General features: G+C 48.7%; 2 protein-coding genes across 3 annotated transcripts in view; one reads left to right on the top strand and one right to left on the bottom strand.

Annotated features, from left to right (window-relative positions):
- Positions 1-1,658, top strand: part of NME7 (NME/NM23 family member 7) — an 88,018-nt gene extending 86,360 nt beyond the window's left edge. For both annotated transcript variants that reach the window (XM_083854512.1, XM_083854511.1), the window contains exon 12: positions 1,197-1,658. In XM_083854512.1, coding sequence (XP_083710638.1) covers positions 1,197-1,229 — 33 coding nt within the window. In that variant the 3' untranslated portion in view covers positions 1,230-1,658. The remainder of the gene's footprint in view (positions 1-1,196) is intronic.
- A 649-nt stretch (positions 1,659-2,307) lies between these two features.
- On the bottom strand, positions 2,308-15,906 carry ATP1B1 (ATPase Na+/K+ transporting subunit beta 1). The gene is made up of 6 exons (XM_083854513.1): positions 15,772-15,906; positions 13,064-13,192; positions 6,070-6,225; positions 5,215-5,399; positions 3,255-3,335; positions 2,308-2,686 (listed from the first exon to the last, which is right to left on the bottom strand). Exons 1-6 carry the CDS (start codon positions 15,869-15,871, stop codon positions 2,420-2,422), a joined length of 918 nt encoding a protein of 305 aa, XP_083710639.1. The 5' UTR covers positions 15,872-15,906; the 3' UTR covers positions 2,308-2,419.
- Between the last annotated feature and the right edge of the window lie 1,604 nt (positions 15,907-17,510).

Consider the following 17,510-nt stretch of genomic DNA (forward strand, 5'->3'; position numbering starts at 1 on the left):
TTTTTCACATTTGCTCACTGAAGCGAACACAAGCACTTTTAAGTTTTCCACAATGGTCATCCCAACCCCTGGAATAAGCCAGAATCTTTTTTAATAGTTCATGCTTGGACTTTGCACTCATATAGAGAATTAAAAGGCAGTAAAGTACCTAACCATGAGTTGGGTCTTATACAATTAAAAATTGGGAATTTTTTTTGGTTTGAGGTTTTTTGTTGATTTTTTTTTTAATTGTCACAGACTGTTCACCTAGGAACCAAATTGTAGGGGCAGTTGATCCTACCAAACCTTGAGCCATGCAACAACGTCCCCACTCCCCACCCAAAATGGTAGCAGTAGGAACCCAACAGCTGCTGGAAGGCAAAATGGCTCAGCTTTCCTGCAGTTCTTTTTGCAGGTGGAGCTTCCATTAGGGAGTATTTTAGGGCTTTCATCACAGCTTTTTAAATCCTGGCTATAAACATACAGCAGCAAAAGAAAGAGCTGGAGGTGTGATTTCTGCTGGCACCTGCTCTTTGAGAACAACATGGAACAGCTAAAAGGGTGCACTAACCACCACAGCATACCGTAACCACGCTTTTCCTTCTAGCAGATGGCAAAGAGTTTAGCATCTTGCTTTTCCAGGATTGTGTGTTCCAATTAGGAAATCTTTATCAAGCCACTTGCTTGAGGTAGTCCTGTCTTGTCACTTTACAGGGAGAAATTCTCCCTGGTAATCTGCGTCATGCAGCACAAAGTGAGCCTGACTCCTGCACGAAGCCAGCTGCCACGTTCTGTCACATCTGAGCAGCTCCAGCAGGCACAGCCTGTCCTCAGCCCTGGCCACCAGCCCAGCAGCAATGCAGAGCAAGTGGCTGCCCCAAAATTCTTGTGGCTTCAGTGTGCAGCCTCCCTTCTGGCTGCTGGAAGCTCCAACCTGCGCTGAGGATCGACATTTGTGTCTGTTGTGTTGTGTCTGGAACACAAAGTGTCTCCTGAGGCGGAGCATGTGCAGTAATGGGGAAGAGACTTTTTGGGTTCCTGATGGGCACAGGCACATGTGCCACAGCAGCCTCTCATCCAGGGTAGGGAGAGGGGGAAACAAGTAAAGCTACCAGACATCAGCCCTGATGTGTAACAGCTCAATGTTTCAAACACGTCAACTCCCTTGTGCTGAGACTGTCTGGGAATGATAAAGATGCTTTTTCTGTTTGAAATAGGTGCAGTACTTCTTCAAGATTCTGGAAGACTAACAGGCTCCACCTCACCCACTGCAACAGACACGCACACAGAACTGTGTGTTCATTCATTTATTTGTCCAATGTTTCAACCTGACTGAAATACAAGATCAACAAGAGCACTGTACTCCTGGCTATTATTACATGTTAGAACATAGAGTTTTGCACTTTAGACAACATTTAACACCATTCTATGGGGTACTGCATTGCTTTTATAAAGTTTAAAATAAAGATTTATTTTCAAACATGTGACTTTGGTTTATTTCATACATTACACTTTCTTGCAGAAAAAATAAAATTGTACAACTGCATAAATATAAAATTCTTCCACCATGAAAATGGCTAAAACATTCAATAAAGACATTAGCACCACAGTGTGCGATGCCTTCAGCAGGAAAAAAAAAAAAAAAAAAGAAAAAAGAGAAAGAAAATATACAAAGCAAAGAGTTATGCCTATCACTGAGAGTGATAGTCTGACCCAGTCTCTCACACAACATACAGGAGGATAAGGGAAGAGGTGGAGAGAGAGACAGCATTCGCTACAAAGCACAGTACACAATCATCTATTCTCTTTAACTTCACTTAAGTTAGTTTCCCTGCCACCCCTCCAAATAAAATACCCTAACACCACAGAAAAGCCAGAAGCCTTATGGAGTGCTGTTAAATATCGTCTCACAGGTGGGCCTTTCTTTGAAAAGGAACAAAATAATGAGAAGTTTCATGCCAGTTCTAGTCCCATTGAGTATTTACACCTTGGACAGCAAAAGTCTTTGCTCACAAGAAGTAGAAAACAGATACAATACATGGCTTGAAAAATGACCAGAGTATGCACCTATAGTACTGTACACTAAATAAAATACACAAGGCAGCAATACTTAGGGGCCAGAAACACTGCTTACTACAAGTCAGTTATGGAATCATAATTTACAGTAAAAATGGGCATGTCCCAAGGCTCAATTTTGTTTTCTTTTGTCATTTACAGTAGAATAAATATTTGTCGCTATTGCTACACTTTGTTTACATTCTAACCTAGTAAATGCAGAAAGCTAGTGTAAAGCATATAGATTACGTGTAGGTCCCATACGTATGACAGTTTGTTCAAGACTAGTAGGTTCTCTTTTTTGTTCTTTTTTTTTTTTTTTTTAACCTTTTTAAATGGCTAGGAGGAGGAGGAGGGGGGAGGAGGAAGAGAGTTGTGCTTACGATCAGCTGCTTTTTATGTCGAATTTAATATCAAAGCGTCCCTGGAAGCGGTCCTTGTCGCTGTAGACGATGTTCTGCCCGTAGGCCCTGCACTCCACGCGCACCTCCATGTCGTAGGTCAGGTTGGTGAACTGCACGGCCACCAGGGGCTGCAGGTACCGCGGCTGCAGCAGCTTCCCGTAGTAGGGGTAGTACTGCAGCCCGAAGCCGGGGTAGCCACCCATCCCATAGTACTCCACCGTGCCGATCTTGTCTGCGTCCTCCTCTCGCTGCGGGGGGAACGGGAGGCACAAACAATGACAACCGCCCCAACTGCGCCTTTGGCAGCCCGAGACCCGACACCGTGACCTCCCATTCGGACAGCGCTGGTCCCCACCGGGTCAGCACGCAGCACATCCCCCAGGAAAAGGGCTTTGCTTAATTTAAAGCCTCAGCCACTTCACACGGTTTGAAATCACCAGAGCCTCCTGTGTTACGATTGCACAGGCTTTGGCCACAACAACTTTGCTACTTCTCAGTTGCCTTGCACATGCCAAGTATGAAATACCTTCTCTGGAGGCTTTTTTTTGTGGCTCCAGCACAGCACTTGGAAGGCAAATGGCTAGTTTTGGAGATACCTTTAACTATCTTGCCCTGCTTTTACCCCACACTGTGAGGGCAGCACTAACTCATCCATCAGCAGGGCTTTGAGAAACTTTTCCTGAGGAGGAGATACCCCAAGTAAGAACCACCCCATTTGTCTATGGAAAGGCAGGCAGGGGGGTAACTACACTTGGACAAAGGCTTAGTTTTGTCCCCTGCAGCTTCCCAACTCTGCTCTGTTGCATTTCAATTTACCTTGGCAACGCAGTGGACAGGGATGAGATTGGGGTTGTATTTTGCCATAACTTCAGGAGGGAGGCTTTCATTGGCTGGAGCCTAGAAGAAATCCAGAACAAGAGGAAGTTACACACTGGACACTCCTCTGCAGACTGGAGCACCTTTGCAGCAACAAAGATCAACAGTAGGGAACACACACCATTAACTGGAATCCCTTCTAAGCACAGTTCAGAGACAACAGCTCTCGGTGGTTCTTGGGACAAACAAGTAGTGTAACACAACTGGAAGCAGGGGAACTTGACCCAAGCAGAACTGCTGGCTGTTCTTACAGCTTCACCTGCTGTGGATACAAGCAGGTCAGGCTGGGTTTAGTTCCATGGTGTCCCTGAGGAAGGCATTTGATGGCAGACTATCTATAGCTAGTGGGACTCGTTTATGCAAGCTCAGGCAGTGGCAGGATTACAGTGGTGCAGGATTTGCCCCCTGCCTGCCAGGTGTGTGCAATCAGGACTGGAAATGCACAGGAAAAAACAAAGGGTGGCAAGTCTCACCCTGACACTGCTGAACTTCAACACCACCAATAAGGAAGGACAAAAGCTTTGCGTATATCAGCGAAAGGTGTGAGTGCCAACTCTCATAGTCCAACCATTAACCCAGTTGGTCTTTGGTCTTTTAAAGTGCAGCAGTATTGCTTGACAGCACTGCAGTTTCAGATCTGCTTTACAAACACTTTTACCAATCCAAGAACTAAGAGGTCTCTGCTGGAGTGTGGAACCACAAAAACAAATACTGCCTTGGATACTTTGTTTCTAAATGAAACACACAAAGTCATTCCATGACTAGACCCCGCTGTCTAATGTAGTCTGGAGGTCTCCAGAGCTCCCTCCATGGCAAAAAAAAAGAGAGAGGAAGACACCAAACCCTTGTCTTTCCCATGCACATCTCATGTCACCCCACAGCCGCCACATACCAAGCCACCACAGTACGTTCTGCTAAAATATTTCCACCATGGATCAGATAAACAAAAAGTTTGCTCATTTCTTTTAGCACAGGACAAGCTCCCTTTGAAGGAAAACATTCCTCAGGACTCATTAGCATCATTTCCCATCCTTGAGTGCCCTGACAGATGGGAGTGAAGGTGGCATAGAAGGCCATTTGCACTGTTCTCCATCCAAAAGATGGTGTGCAGGTTTTGCGTACCACCTTGTTCAACAGCACATGTTTTGCCATTGAATTCTTAAAAGAAGTTTTTAGCATTTTAATGCATTGGGGGAAGAAAAACAGAAGGAAAACCCATGAATGTCCAGATTTACACCCTTCAGCATTACTGCAAACTTGCCTTTGGGTGAAGGACAGAGCAACCAGTTGGCAGAGATATCCTACAGCCTCTGGAAAACTACATTAAATTAACTAAAGACCTGCTCACTTTTCTTGCAGCTGTGCCTGACTTTCAAATGTAGCTTACGCTTTAGAGCCTGTATTTCACTCTGGTATTTAATATTAGCATTTCATAATTTAATTAAGCAGTTTTAGCAAGGCAGAGAAGTCTACACTGCCTGAGGAAAGGAATGGAGTGGGTCAGGGCATGACAAAATGTACTGATGTTACTACACACAGGGTTGGTCTGGGTTAGTCCCATGGAAGCATTCAAGAATTTAAAATGGAATTTATCACTTGAAGAAAACACTCCTTTATAGCGACTCCAATAGCAGACTCAGAAGTTACCAGACAAATAACCAGGAGGTTGCACTGTGAAGTTCACTACTACTTGCACCAACTTGCAGTGCACAACTTTCACTGCTTTTCAATTAAAGGCATTTTTAAAGTAAGTTACTCAAATTGTCTCACAAATTATCCTCTGCAGAAAGGGTTTAATACTGATCTCTTTCCAGACACCAAAAAGCAGGCACAGCAAATCTGCAGCCAACCCCTCCTCCTGATCAGTAGCTTCCACTAGAAAGGGAAGAACAATACTTGCCTGAGGTTTGAAGCCAATAATTCTGTTGAGCTTGACAAGGATGCATGGTTTGCCATCCTTGTACCCATAGGTGGGATCATTTAATCCAGAACAGTTTTCCAGCCATTCACGTCTGAATTTGCAGACCTTCTTCTGGCCCTGGGCATCATTATATGGTCCTCTCTCTTTGTATTCAGAAGGTGTGTCTGTCGTGGCAGGGGAAGGAAAAGACAACATATGCAGTGGGATCTTTTGCATGTCACTTACACTTCCCTGGGCAGTTGATTTCCCTAGGGCAGTTAAGGCACTCCACAGACCTATGCCCAGCCACCCCCTACATGGGGCTGCTCCCAGACCAGCAAGTTTTATGGAGTTTTGTTTTATAACAGATTTCTTCCAGAGTCACCTGGCTCAGGGACTAATTTTTTTCCAGGCAGCTTTTACAAGTGGGTTCCCCTTAAATTTGATACAAGTGTATTAAGAGGTGAGAGTCTCATTCACATGATTACAAATAACCTATTAAAGGTTAACACCTCCCAGATGTTTGACTGCATGGCATGAAGAGGACCAATACTGGCTTTGGCAAAGCCATCACTAAAACCCCTGTGACTTTCAGGGAGAATAAGGTCAGTGCCACAAGCTTCAGAGTCATCTGCAATGTTCTCCAAGTGAAATGTGGGGGTTCCCAACCCTACAGTAAGCTGCTAACTGTGGCCCAGCATGGTCTGCCCAAAGGAAATTAATGAGCAGACAATTAACCAACGTGCAGCTGGAACAGCTGAAGACCAAGACCAGCACTGCTCAACCTCAGCTTCTGGAGGACCTGACAGAGGCATCATTCAGAGCCCTGAGCTGTAGGAAACAATTGAGACTTACCTCCACAGTCCTGAAACACGATGTTCTCGGTTTGCTGCTCAGCACTGTAGTCCCTTAAGAAATTATCAAGGTTCCTCACATAGGGTTCATAAGTTCTGGGTTCAGAGGCAGTAAAGGCAATTTCTGTCTTTTGAACCTGGGGGACTTGAGTCAGTCCTAAGAAAAGCAAAATCAGGAAGAAAACATTAAGTACACCTCAGAGCTGCACAGCCTCCAGGCGATACCATGAACATAACTCCTAATAATAATAATCTCTGTTTTTCAGACTTAAGAACTTCGACCAAACAAGCTTAAGCTCACTGGAGGAGAGGTTCTCTCTCCAACAACAGTCTTAGATATTTATCACAGTGTTTATATCCGGTAAAAAGACAAAAATCACAAAATGGAGAAGTGAGCCTACAAGTCAAGGCTTCCTTCAAGAAAAACAGCCAACCACAAGTCCACTGTGCACTTCTGCCTCCTCCTCGAGGACAGAAGGGAAGCTGTGTGTGAGACAAACCACACAGAACATAAGTATCCCTAACAGGCTGCCTTCAGTGTCTGCAAACACTGTGTTTAGGATACAGCACAGCTGTCCACTCGTGAACTCCTGCAATAAAAGACAAGAGAGGTTTCCCAAGTCTGGTCACACTCTGCCAGCTGGAATCCACGTGGCCTTTGGGTGTCTCCTGTGGGATGCAGGGCAGGAGACATTTTCTCCCTCAGTAAAATTCAGCTGTCTGAGCACTACCTCCTCTCTTTTCATTGCCTGAGTATTTCTGACTGTAAAACTCATCTTCTGAGCTCTCTTATCAGCAGCTCATCACCAAAGAGGTGGGTAGAAAATGCCACCACACAGAACAGTTTTTTAAAAGACTCTCCAGATTCTGGGCTGTGCTAACCAGCTCAGATTTAAGACTGCAATAATAACGCATGGAGAAGAGACTATAAACAAGAAATGTCTACAGATAATAAAAAGCACTAACTCCTTTGCTCTCCATTGTGGAACTTGGAAATAGTTGCTCCTATGTAATGTTTAGGTCACATTTTAATTGGAAGTACTGATGCATGGCTAACACTTTAATTTAAGTAATGGGAACCGAGTTCATGCTGCTTTTGTGGCGGCCACAGTAATTATTGAGGTCTTGACTTCAGTTCGGTTTGTCATCTTCATTTTAGCAAGATCAAGAAAAAGAGCAGGGGAGCAGCATTTGCTTTGACAGCTTTCAGAACAGGCCTGTTGCCAAGAAGCTCCTCTGGTGCAAAACTCAGGCAGCTTAGCCGGCTGGCCCCAACCCACCAGAGCTTGTGACTCCAGCAATTTTTCTAAAGCCACTTGAGTGCTTCTGCTCCGTCTCTCCTCAGACCAACTCACCACTCCCCCCACCCCCCTGCCACTACCCACTAACTTGGAATTTGTAACCTAGGACAAAGATTAGCTTTGTTCCCCTAAACACAGCTCCTGGTCACCAAAGATTGCAAGAAGTCCAGCAAGGAGCTCGGGTGTTTTAAGTTTTATTCCTGAAGCAGCTTTAACTGCTCAAAAATTCCTCTGGTACAAACGGACCACGTTGAGTTTACAAGTTTGGAAGTAATTTACTATTGCTCTAGCAGAATGACATCCTACCCTCCAAAGTCAGTGGCTTTCAACCCCTTTTTGAGCAATTACTCATCTTCTTGCTTCACAAACAGTTATATATAGAATAAATACACCAGTTTCCATTTTAGTAAGGGACTTCAATCCCATCCTGCCAAGCCCTTCTCATGTTCCCACTCAGCTGGGACGCAGCAGACTCAGTCACCTGAAGTGGCTGTCTGGAATTGCAGCAGAGGCAGGCCAGGCCAGGCCTTGGGTTCTCTCCTGGGTCTGCCTTTTCCAGAGTTCAAGTTACAGGTGTGCCATTCAAGTGTATTTAAAAACAAAATATCAAGAAAACGTGGCCAGGCTTTTTAAGTTCCAGTCAGGCAAGTGAAGCTGTCAGTTTTGCTCAGGACCTCCCCATCTCTGTATCTTGTCTTGACCAAGGTAACACATAGGTCACACACATCCCTGGCAAAGGTGACATGAAGGTCAGCAATAAACCCTGTGGTTTGTAAAAGCCACCCAGTAGAAGATCTGTGTTCTTTCTTTAAGAGAGCCTGGCCACTGATGGGTACAGTCCGAAGCCATCCCTCTGCCCATCAGAGAAGTGACTTGGCTGGAGAAAGACTTCCATCCCAAAGCATCCCTGTCTTGTGCATCTCCACAGAACTGCAGTGAAGCCCAGGCAGTACCACTGAGCAGCTGTTCCAGTGGCCAGCACAAGGGAACCACTGCTCTTGCCAGGTAGCCTGTGGCCAAAACTGGGCTGTTTTCTGCCTCATTGGGAGCATTTCCAGGTGGTTGGATGAACCAGACTAGACCAGGCACATGAGTGGTTGCTTTGTTTAGGACAGGAGCAAAGTAGAGATCAATCTTCCCACTTACAAAGCAAGAAAGAAAATCTTTATGAATATAAAAATACTTCTCATGATAATTAGCTTTATCCTAATTAAAAAAATGTGTTACTGGCTTCTACCACAACCTCTATACTCACTTGCCTGCAACTGACTGGATGCAAAGCCCTAAGTCCTGATGTATCATTTCCTTCTGTACATCCCATAGCCAAACTAAAAGCTGCAGGGCTGTTAGCAGAGCGGCATTATGAAGCCTTAAGCAATCTTGTGTGGAAAACTAAGTGTGTTGTGTGATGGCAGAGGGTAACCTCTGCAGAACACTAACCTTTCTGGAACATTCTCGCACCCCTACTTGGGGACTTAAGCAAGCAGGGACAAGAAAAAACATTTAAAAGCTGAACCCTTGCAGTTCTACCTGGCATGTATTGTTAGACACCCAAGGAGATCTGTGCCTGGCATGAATGGAGCTTTTAGGGGCTGCATGCACATGAGGAAGTCCTATGGGGGAAAAGAAACAAACCCACAGATGCTTTCATAGTCAGGAGTCTAAGAACCCTCTCCCCATCCTCAGGCTATAATCTGTATGACACAGCTCTGCATCTCAAGCTATTACGACAGAGATGCACCACGGTGTCACGTGGTGATGCTGTTCTTTCCACAGAAAAGAACCAAGTAACTCATTGCTAAAATAGTGACAAATTAGAAAATTGCTGCAATTGGCACTGCAGAGTGCCTTGTTAGGAAATAAGACTCTCATCTTCACTTGGCTGACATTGTCCATATAAATGATGAGCAATGCCTTGAGTTGGTAATGGACACCACCTTCTGTTGGCTGTGATGATACAAGGACATCAAACACAAAAAAACCCCCCCGTAAAGTCATTTGGGGGGGGGGGGGGGGGGGGGGGTTGGCTACAGTTCCAAAATGCCACTGCAGATTAAAATCTTGTTTATTTGAGTTCATTTTAAAAAAAACTATTTTCCACATAGATTTTTATCTTTTTTAAGCTGCAATAGCAAGACTTCCAGAAGAAGTGTCCTGAGGGTAAAGAGGAAGAAACTAAAAGTGGGAAGTCAGGCTTGTTATTAGGAACGGTTGTATAAGGCCGTAGTAACCACTCTTGCTCCATCACACCATGCTCATTTCCAAGTACCACGTAATCTTTGTTCCAAATGAGCATGAACACTCCTGAGATGACACAGATGACAAATTGAGTGATCACTACACCCTCCCCCAGCTCACTAAGTGAGGACAGATTTTAAAAGCCACCATATCAAACAATGTCCTTCCAAGCTTCCAGTCAACTTCATCCCCAAAGTGTGAAAAGCAGGTGCGAGTCTTCTGCAAACACAGCACAACCTGCTTGGCTGTAACATCCTGGAGCCTGAGATTTTCCCAAGCACAGGTGCTGCTGAGATGAGAGAAGCAAAGAAATGCATCTTCACAGGAGGCAGCACACACTCCTTTGAAGCCTCCCTGAAACCTTGCTGCTGCTGTCCAAACTAAATAAGCCAAGTGGGGAACGCACACCAAAGTGGCCTTTTCCATGACACACTCACTGCCCAGCAGTGCTTGAAGCAGGGACACCTGAAATCCCCTGGCTGGAGCAGGGATTCTTCCTTCCAGCCACCCCTTACAAGGCTTTGCCTCAGGCTGCAGTGAGCTGTCCCCTCATCCCGCCCGTGTCGGAATGCTGTTCCACAGGATGCACACCACAAGATGGCAGGATACACAGCCCAATTTGTATTGGGGTGGGGAGGGGGAGAATGAAGCATTATTTTTTAGGGAGGCTTCTTAAGAGGCAATAGCCTCGTCCTTCACTACTGGCAGGGTAAGCCCTCTGTGTTCAAAGCAGAGTCCGAGCCTGCAGCACACGTGGAACTGGGAGCTGGGGCTGTCGCAATGGCAGGGCTGGACGGGCAGGTGAACTGCACTGCCCCTTCCCCCACCACAAGACAAAAGAAAGAAAAAAATAGTGTAATGGAAAGGTACAATACTCAGCTTGCCCTGAAGCCCTGTATAACATTCCTGTTGTGTTCAATGCAGAAACCAATTACCATATTAATGACACTTGGCTACAAAAATAGCACTTTATGGCTTTCAATGTTATACCCATGTCAATAACTCAATACAACACCCTGTAGGTTCTGTTGCTATTATGAAATCTGTTGTATTTCAGAACAAGAACGATATTATAGCAGCCCCTACAGCATTTTCTCCTGCAAGTCCTAAAGGCAAGTCTAGTTTTCCCTTTCTCAAAACATTCTGGGCTGGCAAAATAGTGACTTGCCCAAGAAGGACAGAGCACTGGAACAAGAATAAAACCAGCTTTTCTGGCTCGCTAGAAAATCCAGGGTTTTATCAAGCTGCCAGTACACTTACTGGGCTCACAAATGCTCCCACAAGACTCAGGAATTAGAATTGCACAACATCCTATTTTATATAGTTCATTATCTGCAGGTGTCCCAGATCACAGAAAGTTCAAGTTTGATGCTCACCACACATGCCTTCCTTGACAGAACAGCAGCTGTGCTTGCAGCACTGGGGGGAATCCTGCACAGCCAGGGAATACAGGGATTGCTGACCCCCAAACAGCAGTGCAGCCACTCACTACTTGTCAGTGTCTCTGAAAGCTGCATTAAAGGGCTGCTTTGGACTCGCAGTTTCATGGCTGCTGTGCTACAGGACAAGGAATGTACTGGATATTAAGTGCCAGCCTCCACCATGCCCTACACCAGCTTGTCCACATCTGCAGGAAGAGCTGTCAAGTGACACTCTGCAAAGGACCCTGTGCTATTTACTAATTATTTCTTTGAAGTTTTATGCATATGCCATTGCAGCTTGGTTCAAAAGTCTTGGCTATTGGCTCCCCACCATCACACATTTGAGGAGCTGGATTTTGTTCCCCTCGATTTCAGCACCCATCCTGAAAGCTCATTACAAAAGATTCCTGACAACCTTTTCATTGTTCCTCCATTTTGATTCCTGCAATATACACTACAAGAGTGTCTTAAAATTAAATTAATTTTCTTTGATTAAAAAAAGAAGCCCCAGAAAAACTGGTGCAGTATGCAATTAAGATATTAATAAAAATCCTCTACAGGCTGAAATCTTTCACAGAAATTTTACCAGAGTTGCTTTGAAATTGGAATTTAAACTGCTGTTTCACAGGAAGCAAACAGTGTACCTAGAATGGGTAATTATGTGACATCTGGCTGAACAGCAGGGCTATCTTGGTGAGACCTCAGATCCATGGGCGCTTTCGCTAATTATTTCATGAAGGGGAAAAACACATTACTGAGTAACAACTACCCCAGCATTAGCCATGTTGGCTTTTCAGATGCAGCCAATGGCTCTGGGCAGTATCAGTGACAGTCTTCTCCGCAAATGTCAGGGTCCACTGCAGAGACTAAAAGAGCTGCTTTCAGAGCTTAAGTCAGCATTTGCCCCAGCCATGGTGGTGGTACATGGACAAGTGTAACACACTAACACAGCAGTTCCAGCCTCTGTTCTGTGTTTAAAGCATGCTGGCAGAAAAGCAGTTATCTGGAAAAGATGACTTAGCTGAGCTCTAACACCATTTAGTGACGGTGACATTCCCTGTGCTTAGGGCAGGGATTCACAGCACAGCATTACAGTGGGGCTGCAAGACACGGTGCAGCACCAGGGCCAACTTGTGTAGCTACGAGCCATCAGCCTCACAATTGTCACTTAAATACCACTGTTATTAAAAGCTTCTGAACTGTTTTACAGAGCAACTGGAGACGGATCGTTAGGATGCCCAGTGCCAGGCAGCCTCAAGGTCATTTGCAATGGGAAAGCAGCAGTGGCTCAGCTCCCCCCGCGCTCCAGCCCGGCTGCGGTGGCAGTCGGATAGCGCAGCCTGGGGGACCTGCGGCAAGGGCTGCTCGCCCCTCTGCCCTGCCCAAGGCTGGCTGCCCACAGGCACTGCTCAGGCATCATTTTGAGAAGAGGTTTCTACTCTCTGTGAGGACAGGTCACGCATCAGGCAACTACCAGACCCACCCTCCCTTCACCTCCCACACCAGTCAGTTGCAGTCCTCACTAGTGAGTGCCACAGCCTCTCTAGAGCACACGGTACTTTGGTGGTGGGTAAAGCAATTCCATGAGCACCCCCAGAACTGGCACTATCCCCTTTCTCCTCCTGCACGCCACTTTCACAGATAGAGCCAACATTTTATATCTATCCCTTCACCTACCCATGTGAACAGTGATTCTGAATAAAGAAAAACTAAACCCAGCTCCCTCATACAGCCCGTTCCCAAAAGTGAAGCCTTTTAGCCTCACCCCATCACACAGCTTAGGGGAAGGGAAAACCAAACCAGGTTCAAGTTCCTCTCAGAGAGGAGACATTTTTCATGTGATGCAACCTTTAATTCTAGCAGTCTTCAAGCTCCAGTACTGTTAACACAGAAGGCTGAGAACATACCCACCCCCTACAAATATGTGTTGCAGCAACGACACGCTTATTTCATCCTCCTCCTTGAGGTGAGTAACCAACCCCGCCTTCCCAGAACAGCTTGCACAAAGTCAGACAGGGGCCTCCTGTTTAGTTACCTGGAGGTGCCACTCGATCCTGGTATTTGGGCTCAAATTCACTGACAGTGAGCAACATCACTTGGATGGTCCCGATGAATATACCTGCCAGGCAACCGTAGAAGATGACATAGAAGAGGAGGATCTTAACTGCAAGAGAAAATAAAGAAAGAGGAATCAAATTGAGCCCTCATGGCAGTCATGTTTCAGGACAATACTTCCAGCCTTTGCCACTTGCAAGGAAGAGCCCAGCACACGAAATTCAGATGTGCAAAGACATCTATTTAACAGTGAGATTATGCCCTGATGCAGACAGGAAATGTAAGGCACTCCAGTTGTTTGGTGGTGGGGAAACATGAGCCCCTGAAAACTTAGAAATCCGTGAATCGGAGTTTGGGCTTATAAAATACAAAGACTAAACCACATTCCCCCCACACCTTCAAGGATCCCTTAGGTGACCCAGCACTACCAGCACAGGCCTTTGCACTTGACACTGTCAGTGATCCAAGTGCCCCACAGCAAGGATGGGTGTGCTTGAAAGTTACTCATTCCACACAGCTCTGGGGCTCAAAGCAAATGTTTCCAGGAGCAGTAACAGTAAATGTTTCATTCACGTTTACAAGCCATTGTAAAGCCTGATCTCTTCTAGTAATTCAGGCCATCACCTCCAAAAAAAGACAACAGGAAAAGAGTTCAGGTCAAATTAACTTCAAATTAACTTCTACCTCAAATGTAGGAAAGTACTCTTAAGGTGTCAAAATACTGCACATTTACCAGCCTCGTGCCTACAAAGGCACTCTGGCTCTGCTCATACCAATTAAAGAGTGAATTACATAACAATGAAAGATTGAATGTAGTTCCAGTCTAAAGGGAACGTCTAGAATAATCTTGTGGGGGGAGTGGGAAGAATGGAGAAGAGTCTGGAGATGCAGCCCAGCTCTGGGTATCAGTTACCCAGTTTACAAGGATTATCTGAACTGATTAACTGCAGGGTAACATGCTGTACTACACACCACCAGGCCAGCCCGTGCCAAGCAACTGTATTGCTCATCAAGCTGCAGGGACAGGCAGAGGCCAAAGACAACTGGAGAGTGAGCCTGCTTGATCTCAGACTGTCCTCACCTAATCGCCAACAAAACACATGTAGTTTATTTGAAGGACTTGAAGTGATGAGCTACCAAAGAAGGGGAGTAAGTAGTGGGTGGAAATATTCCTCCTCACTCCCCAGCTCCATCATTTAAAAACCCCTACATCATTAGAGAAGCCTCACAATGCAAGCTGGCAGTTCTGGTTGTTCTAAGTCTATGAAAGACAGGCAAGCAGGAGGGCCACCCAGAGAAACAGAGGCTGAGCGACACTGTCACAAAGGCTGGCACTCCATCCTCTTGTCTTCCTGGTGTGCACCGGAGGTAGGCAGGGCTGGAGGGCAGAGCTGGGTGCAGTAACATGGTGCTCCAGGAGTTAAAGCACTCTTTGGTATCCAGGCAGCGTAAAGCAAATGGCCGTGACGTCAGGGACGTGTGGAAATTTTTTCCAGAGCACGGTCATAGGAGGTGCTGTTGTAACAAACCAAACACTAAAGCTGTTGTCTGCAGTGTAATGCCTTTGAGCTTTGTAACATCAAAAGGCAAACGCTGGGAGGTAGCTTATTTAATCAGGTTCCCAGCCAGGATGCTCTAAACGCCAAAGGCACCTTAAAGGTCAAAACCACTCCAAGGTCTCAGAAAATACGCAGTGGGTCTAGAAATCGAGCACCACAGGGTTGAAGGAAAAAGCTTCTTGCAACAGGTAGGCTTATAACAGGAGAATGTGATCATCAGCCTGCAGATGGACTCAGCGAATGGAAATCAGTCCTAGGCGGGTAGGTACGGGCACTCTGGGAGAAGGACCTGCTTCAGCCTCCGCGTTTGAAGCACTGCGCAGTTGCCTGGTGCCTCAGGAGCAGAAAATACCTCTCCATGCGCACCCACAACCCCATTCTGCTCACGTAAAGATACGGCAGGAGCCTGCTCTAGTCCGCCCGCCAGAGCCGCCGGCTCTGGATGTGGCACCTCCGGCCGATCCATTACAATAGGAGCTCAATTCAACATCGCAAGGGTGGCAACGCCAGCTGTGGTTGGCAGCAACTGGAAGGCTGTCTATTTGCATAAAGAAATTAAAAGCCTCTTTAAGCTAAATGCTATGAATATAGCACCCAATGAATATATCATAAGCATTTATGAGGAATACACATAGAGCCATTTCCTTCTTGCGGAGATATTAAAAGTCAATCGCTCTTTCTCAGCGAAGTAAAACTCGCTTAGTTTCATTTATCCAGAGAAAATAGGAAAAAAAAAAAAAAAGAAAAAGCCTCTGTAAGGTCTAAGGCAGATGAGAGCTGTGAGGTCAGGGTCCCCCGACGGCGATGCTCCCGGGCCGGGCCAGCCACCGGGAAAGGAAGGAGAGCCAAGGACGAGGCGCCCTCGACAAGGTCGGCCCGACCCCGCCTCACCCCCGGACCCACCTGGAGCCGCTCTCGGGGGGCAGCGCTCACCGACCCCCGCGGGGCCCCGGCGGACAGCGAGGGGAGAGGGCAGGGGGAGCCCGGCCGTGCCCCCCTCGCCCCGCGGGGCCGCCCCGTCCCCAGCCCCCCCCGCCCCGGCCGCAGCCCCGCCGCAGCCGGCGGAGGCGGAGCACCGGGGCCGTGCTGCAGCGCCCGCCGCATCGCCGCCCCCCGGCCCCGCACTCACACCAGCTGCCCCCGGTGCGGCCCAGCAGCTCCTTCTTCTCCGAGTTCCAGATGAATTTCTTCCAGTTGCCGTCACCGTCCTTGGCCTTCCCGCGGGCCATGGCGAGCGGCGGGGTGGGCGAGCGGCGTGCGGAGACCTACGGCCCCGGGCGGAGCGGGCAGGACCGGCCGGGCGGAGCGGCCCCGGAAGGTGCGGGAGGTGCGCCCGCCCCTGCGGCGCCGGCCCGGCGGGGCAGAGCGGGAGAGGCGGCCGGGGGGACGCGGGAGCGGCGGGGGGAGCGCGGAGCAGCGCACGGGGCACCGAGCAGCCGCGCCGCCCGCGCAGCGCCCCTTCATATACACCGCGGGCTCCGCCCCGCCCGCGCCGCCGCCAATGCGGCTCCGCCGGGCGCTCTGCGGGCGGGGCCGGGCCGGGTGGGGACGCGCCGGCGGCCGGAGCCTCAGGGAGGGAGGGAGGGAGGGGGCGGGGGGCTGCGGGGCTGCGGCACCGGCGCCGGCGGGAGGGAAGGGCGGGTGGGTGCGGAGCTCCGACCCGCCGGGCCCGGCAGGTGCGTGCGCGTGCCCGCGCCTCCCTTGCCGGGCCGCGGCTGCGGGGGCGCGCACACCTGTGCCCGCGCACGTGCCCGCCCGTTCCCGGTGTTCCCGGTATTCCCGCCTCGCCCTGCCCGCGCCCGGCGGGTCCCCGCTCCCCGCAGCAGCAGCAGAGCCCATCGGTCCCTCTCCCTCCCCTGCTCCTGATCCTGCTCCTGGCGCCCCGCGCAGCCGCCCTCTCTGCTCTGCTCCGCTCCCGCGGGCTCACGTGTAACGCGGCTGCGGAATAATGAGCCTGCACAGCGCTCCCGGCCCGGACCCGCGCCCGGGAGCAGCAGCCCGGAGGGGCGGGCAGGGCAGGGCAGGGCCCCCCGGCGGCAGCGGGACCTGCCCGTCCCCTGTGGCGGGAGGGACGCCACTCACACAGGCGACAGCCGCCGCCGCCCTTGCGGGGTGACCTTCAGGGCGCTGCACAAACGCCACCGCCGCCTCCGGGCCGGGGGACACCCAGCGCCGGCAGCGCGCCTCCGGCCCGGCCGGGTGGGGTCGGGGGGTTCTCTCGGGGACACCTCTGTGGTCACAGGTAACCGGCGTGCCTTGGTCCCCTGGTGCCGTTACAGGACAGTTAAATTAATTCTGTGCATCCAAGCGTACTTGGGTTCAACTCTGAACTTCCTGTCGGGTTGCAATTCTGTATTCCACATACTTTATTGCTCTTAAGCTCCTGATGCATTCTCTGAACTTTAGCACCGTCTTCCCTGTTTTTTTCCTTAAGGTCTGGAATCGCGATGAATGCACCAAGATGAGCCTTTCCATGGTACTGCCCAGCAGGTGCACATTCTGGCAGCTGCCTGCAAGGATGACTTAGCCTGGAATTAGGGAACTACCCAAACTCAGCATGCTCTTCTCAGGTCTCAAGAGGAAGTGGCGTGGGCACCATCATCACATACCCTTCCTAAGCCATTAGAGCTGGCATTTAGGGGACAAGTCATAATGGGGCACCTTTTCTCAAGTGATCCATGGCTACAACGCTGAACCAGCCCCTGAAGCAACTGAAGGACCTGCTTTTTAGGCTCTCAGCCTTTGCTGGAGCCACTCTAGGTCCAGACAGGCCAGATACCCTCAAACTCCCAACACCATTCATGGCAGTGGCTGAGGATGGCTTCCTTAGCTTTAGGCATGCAACCAGACTTCTCAAAGCCATGAAGG

The sequence above is a fragment of the Zosterops lateralis genome, assembly GCF_965231275.1.
Source record: "Zosterops lateralis genome assembly, chromosome: 2".
In the NCBI taxonomy this organism is placed as follows: Eukaryota; Metazoa; Chordata; class Aves; order Passeriformes; family Zosteropidae; genus Zosterops; species Zosterops lateralis.

Coding starts and splice junctions, on each gene's coding strand:
- ATP1B1 (XM_083854513.1), bottom strand. CDS start 15,871: ATGGCCCGCGGGAAGGCCAAGGACGGTGACGGCAACTGGAAGAAATTC. Junction 13,193..15,771: donor CCGCACCGGGGGCAGCTGGT/GTGAGTGCGGGG, acceptor TTTCTCTTGCAG/TTAAGATCCTCCTCTTCTAT. Junction 5,400..6,069: donor CGTGTTTCAGGACTGTGGAG/GTAAGTCTCAAT, acceptor CTGCCACGACAG/ACACACCTTCTGAATACAAA.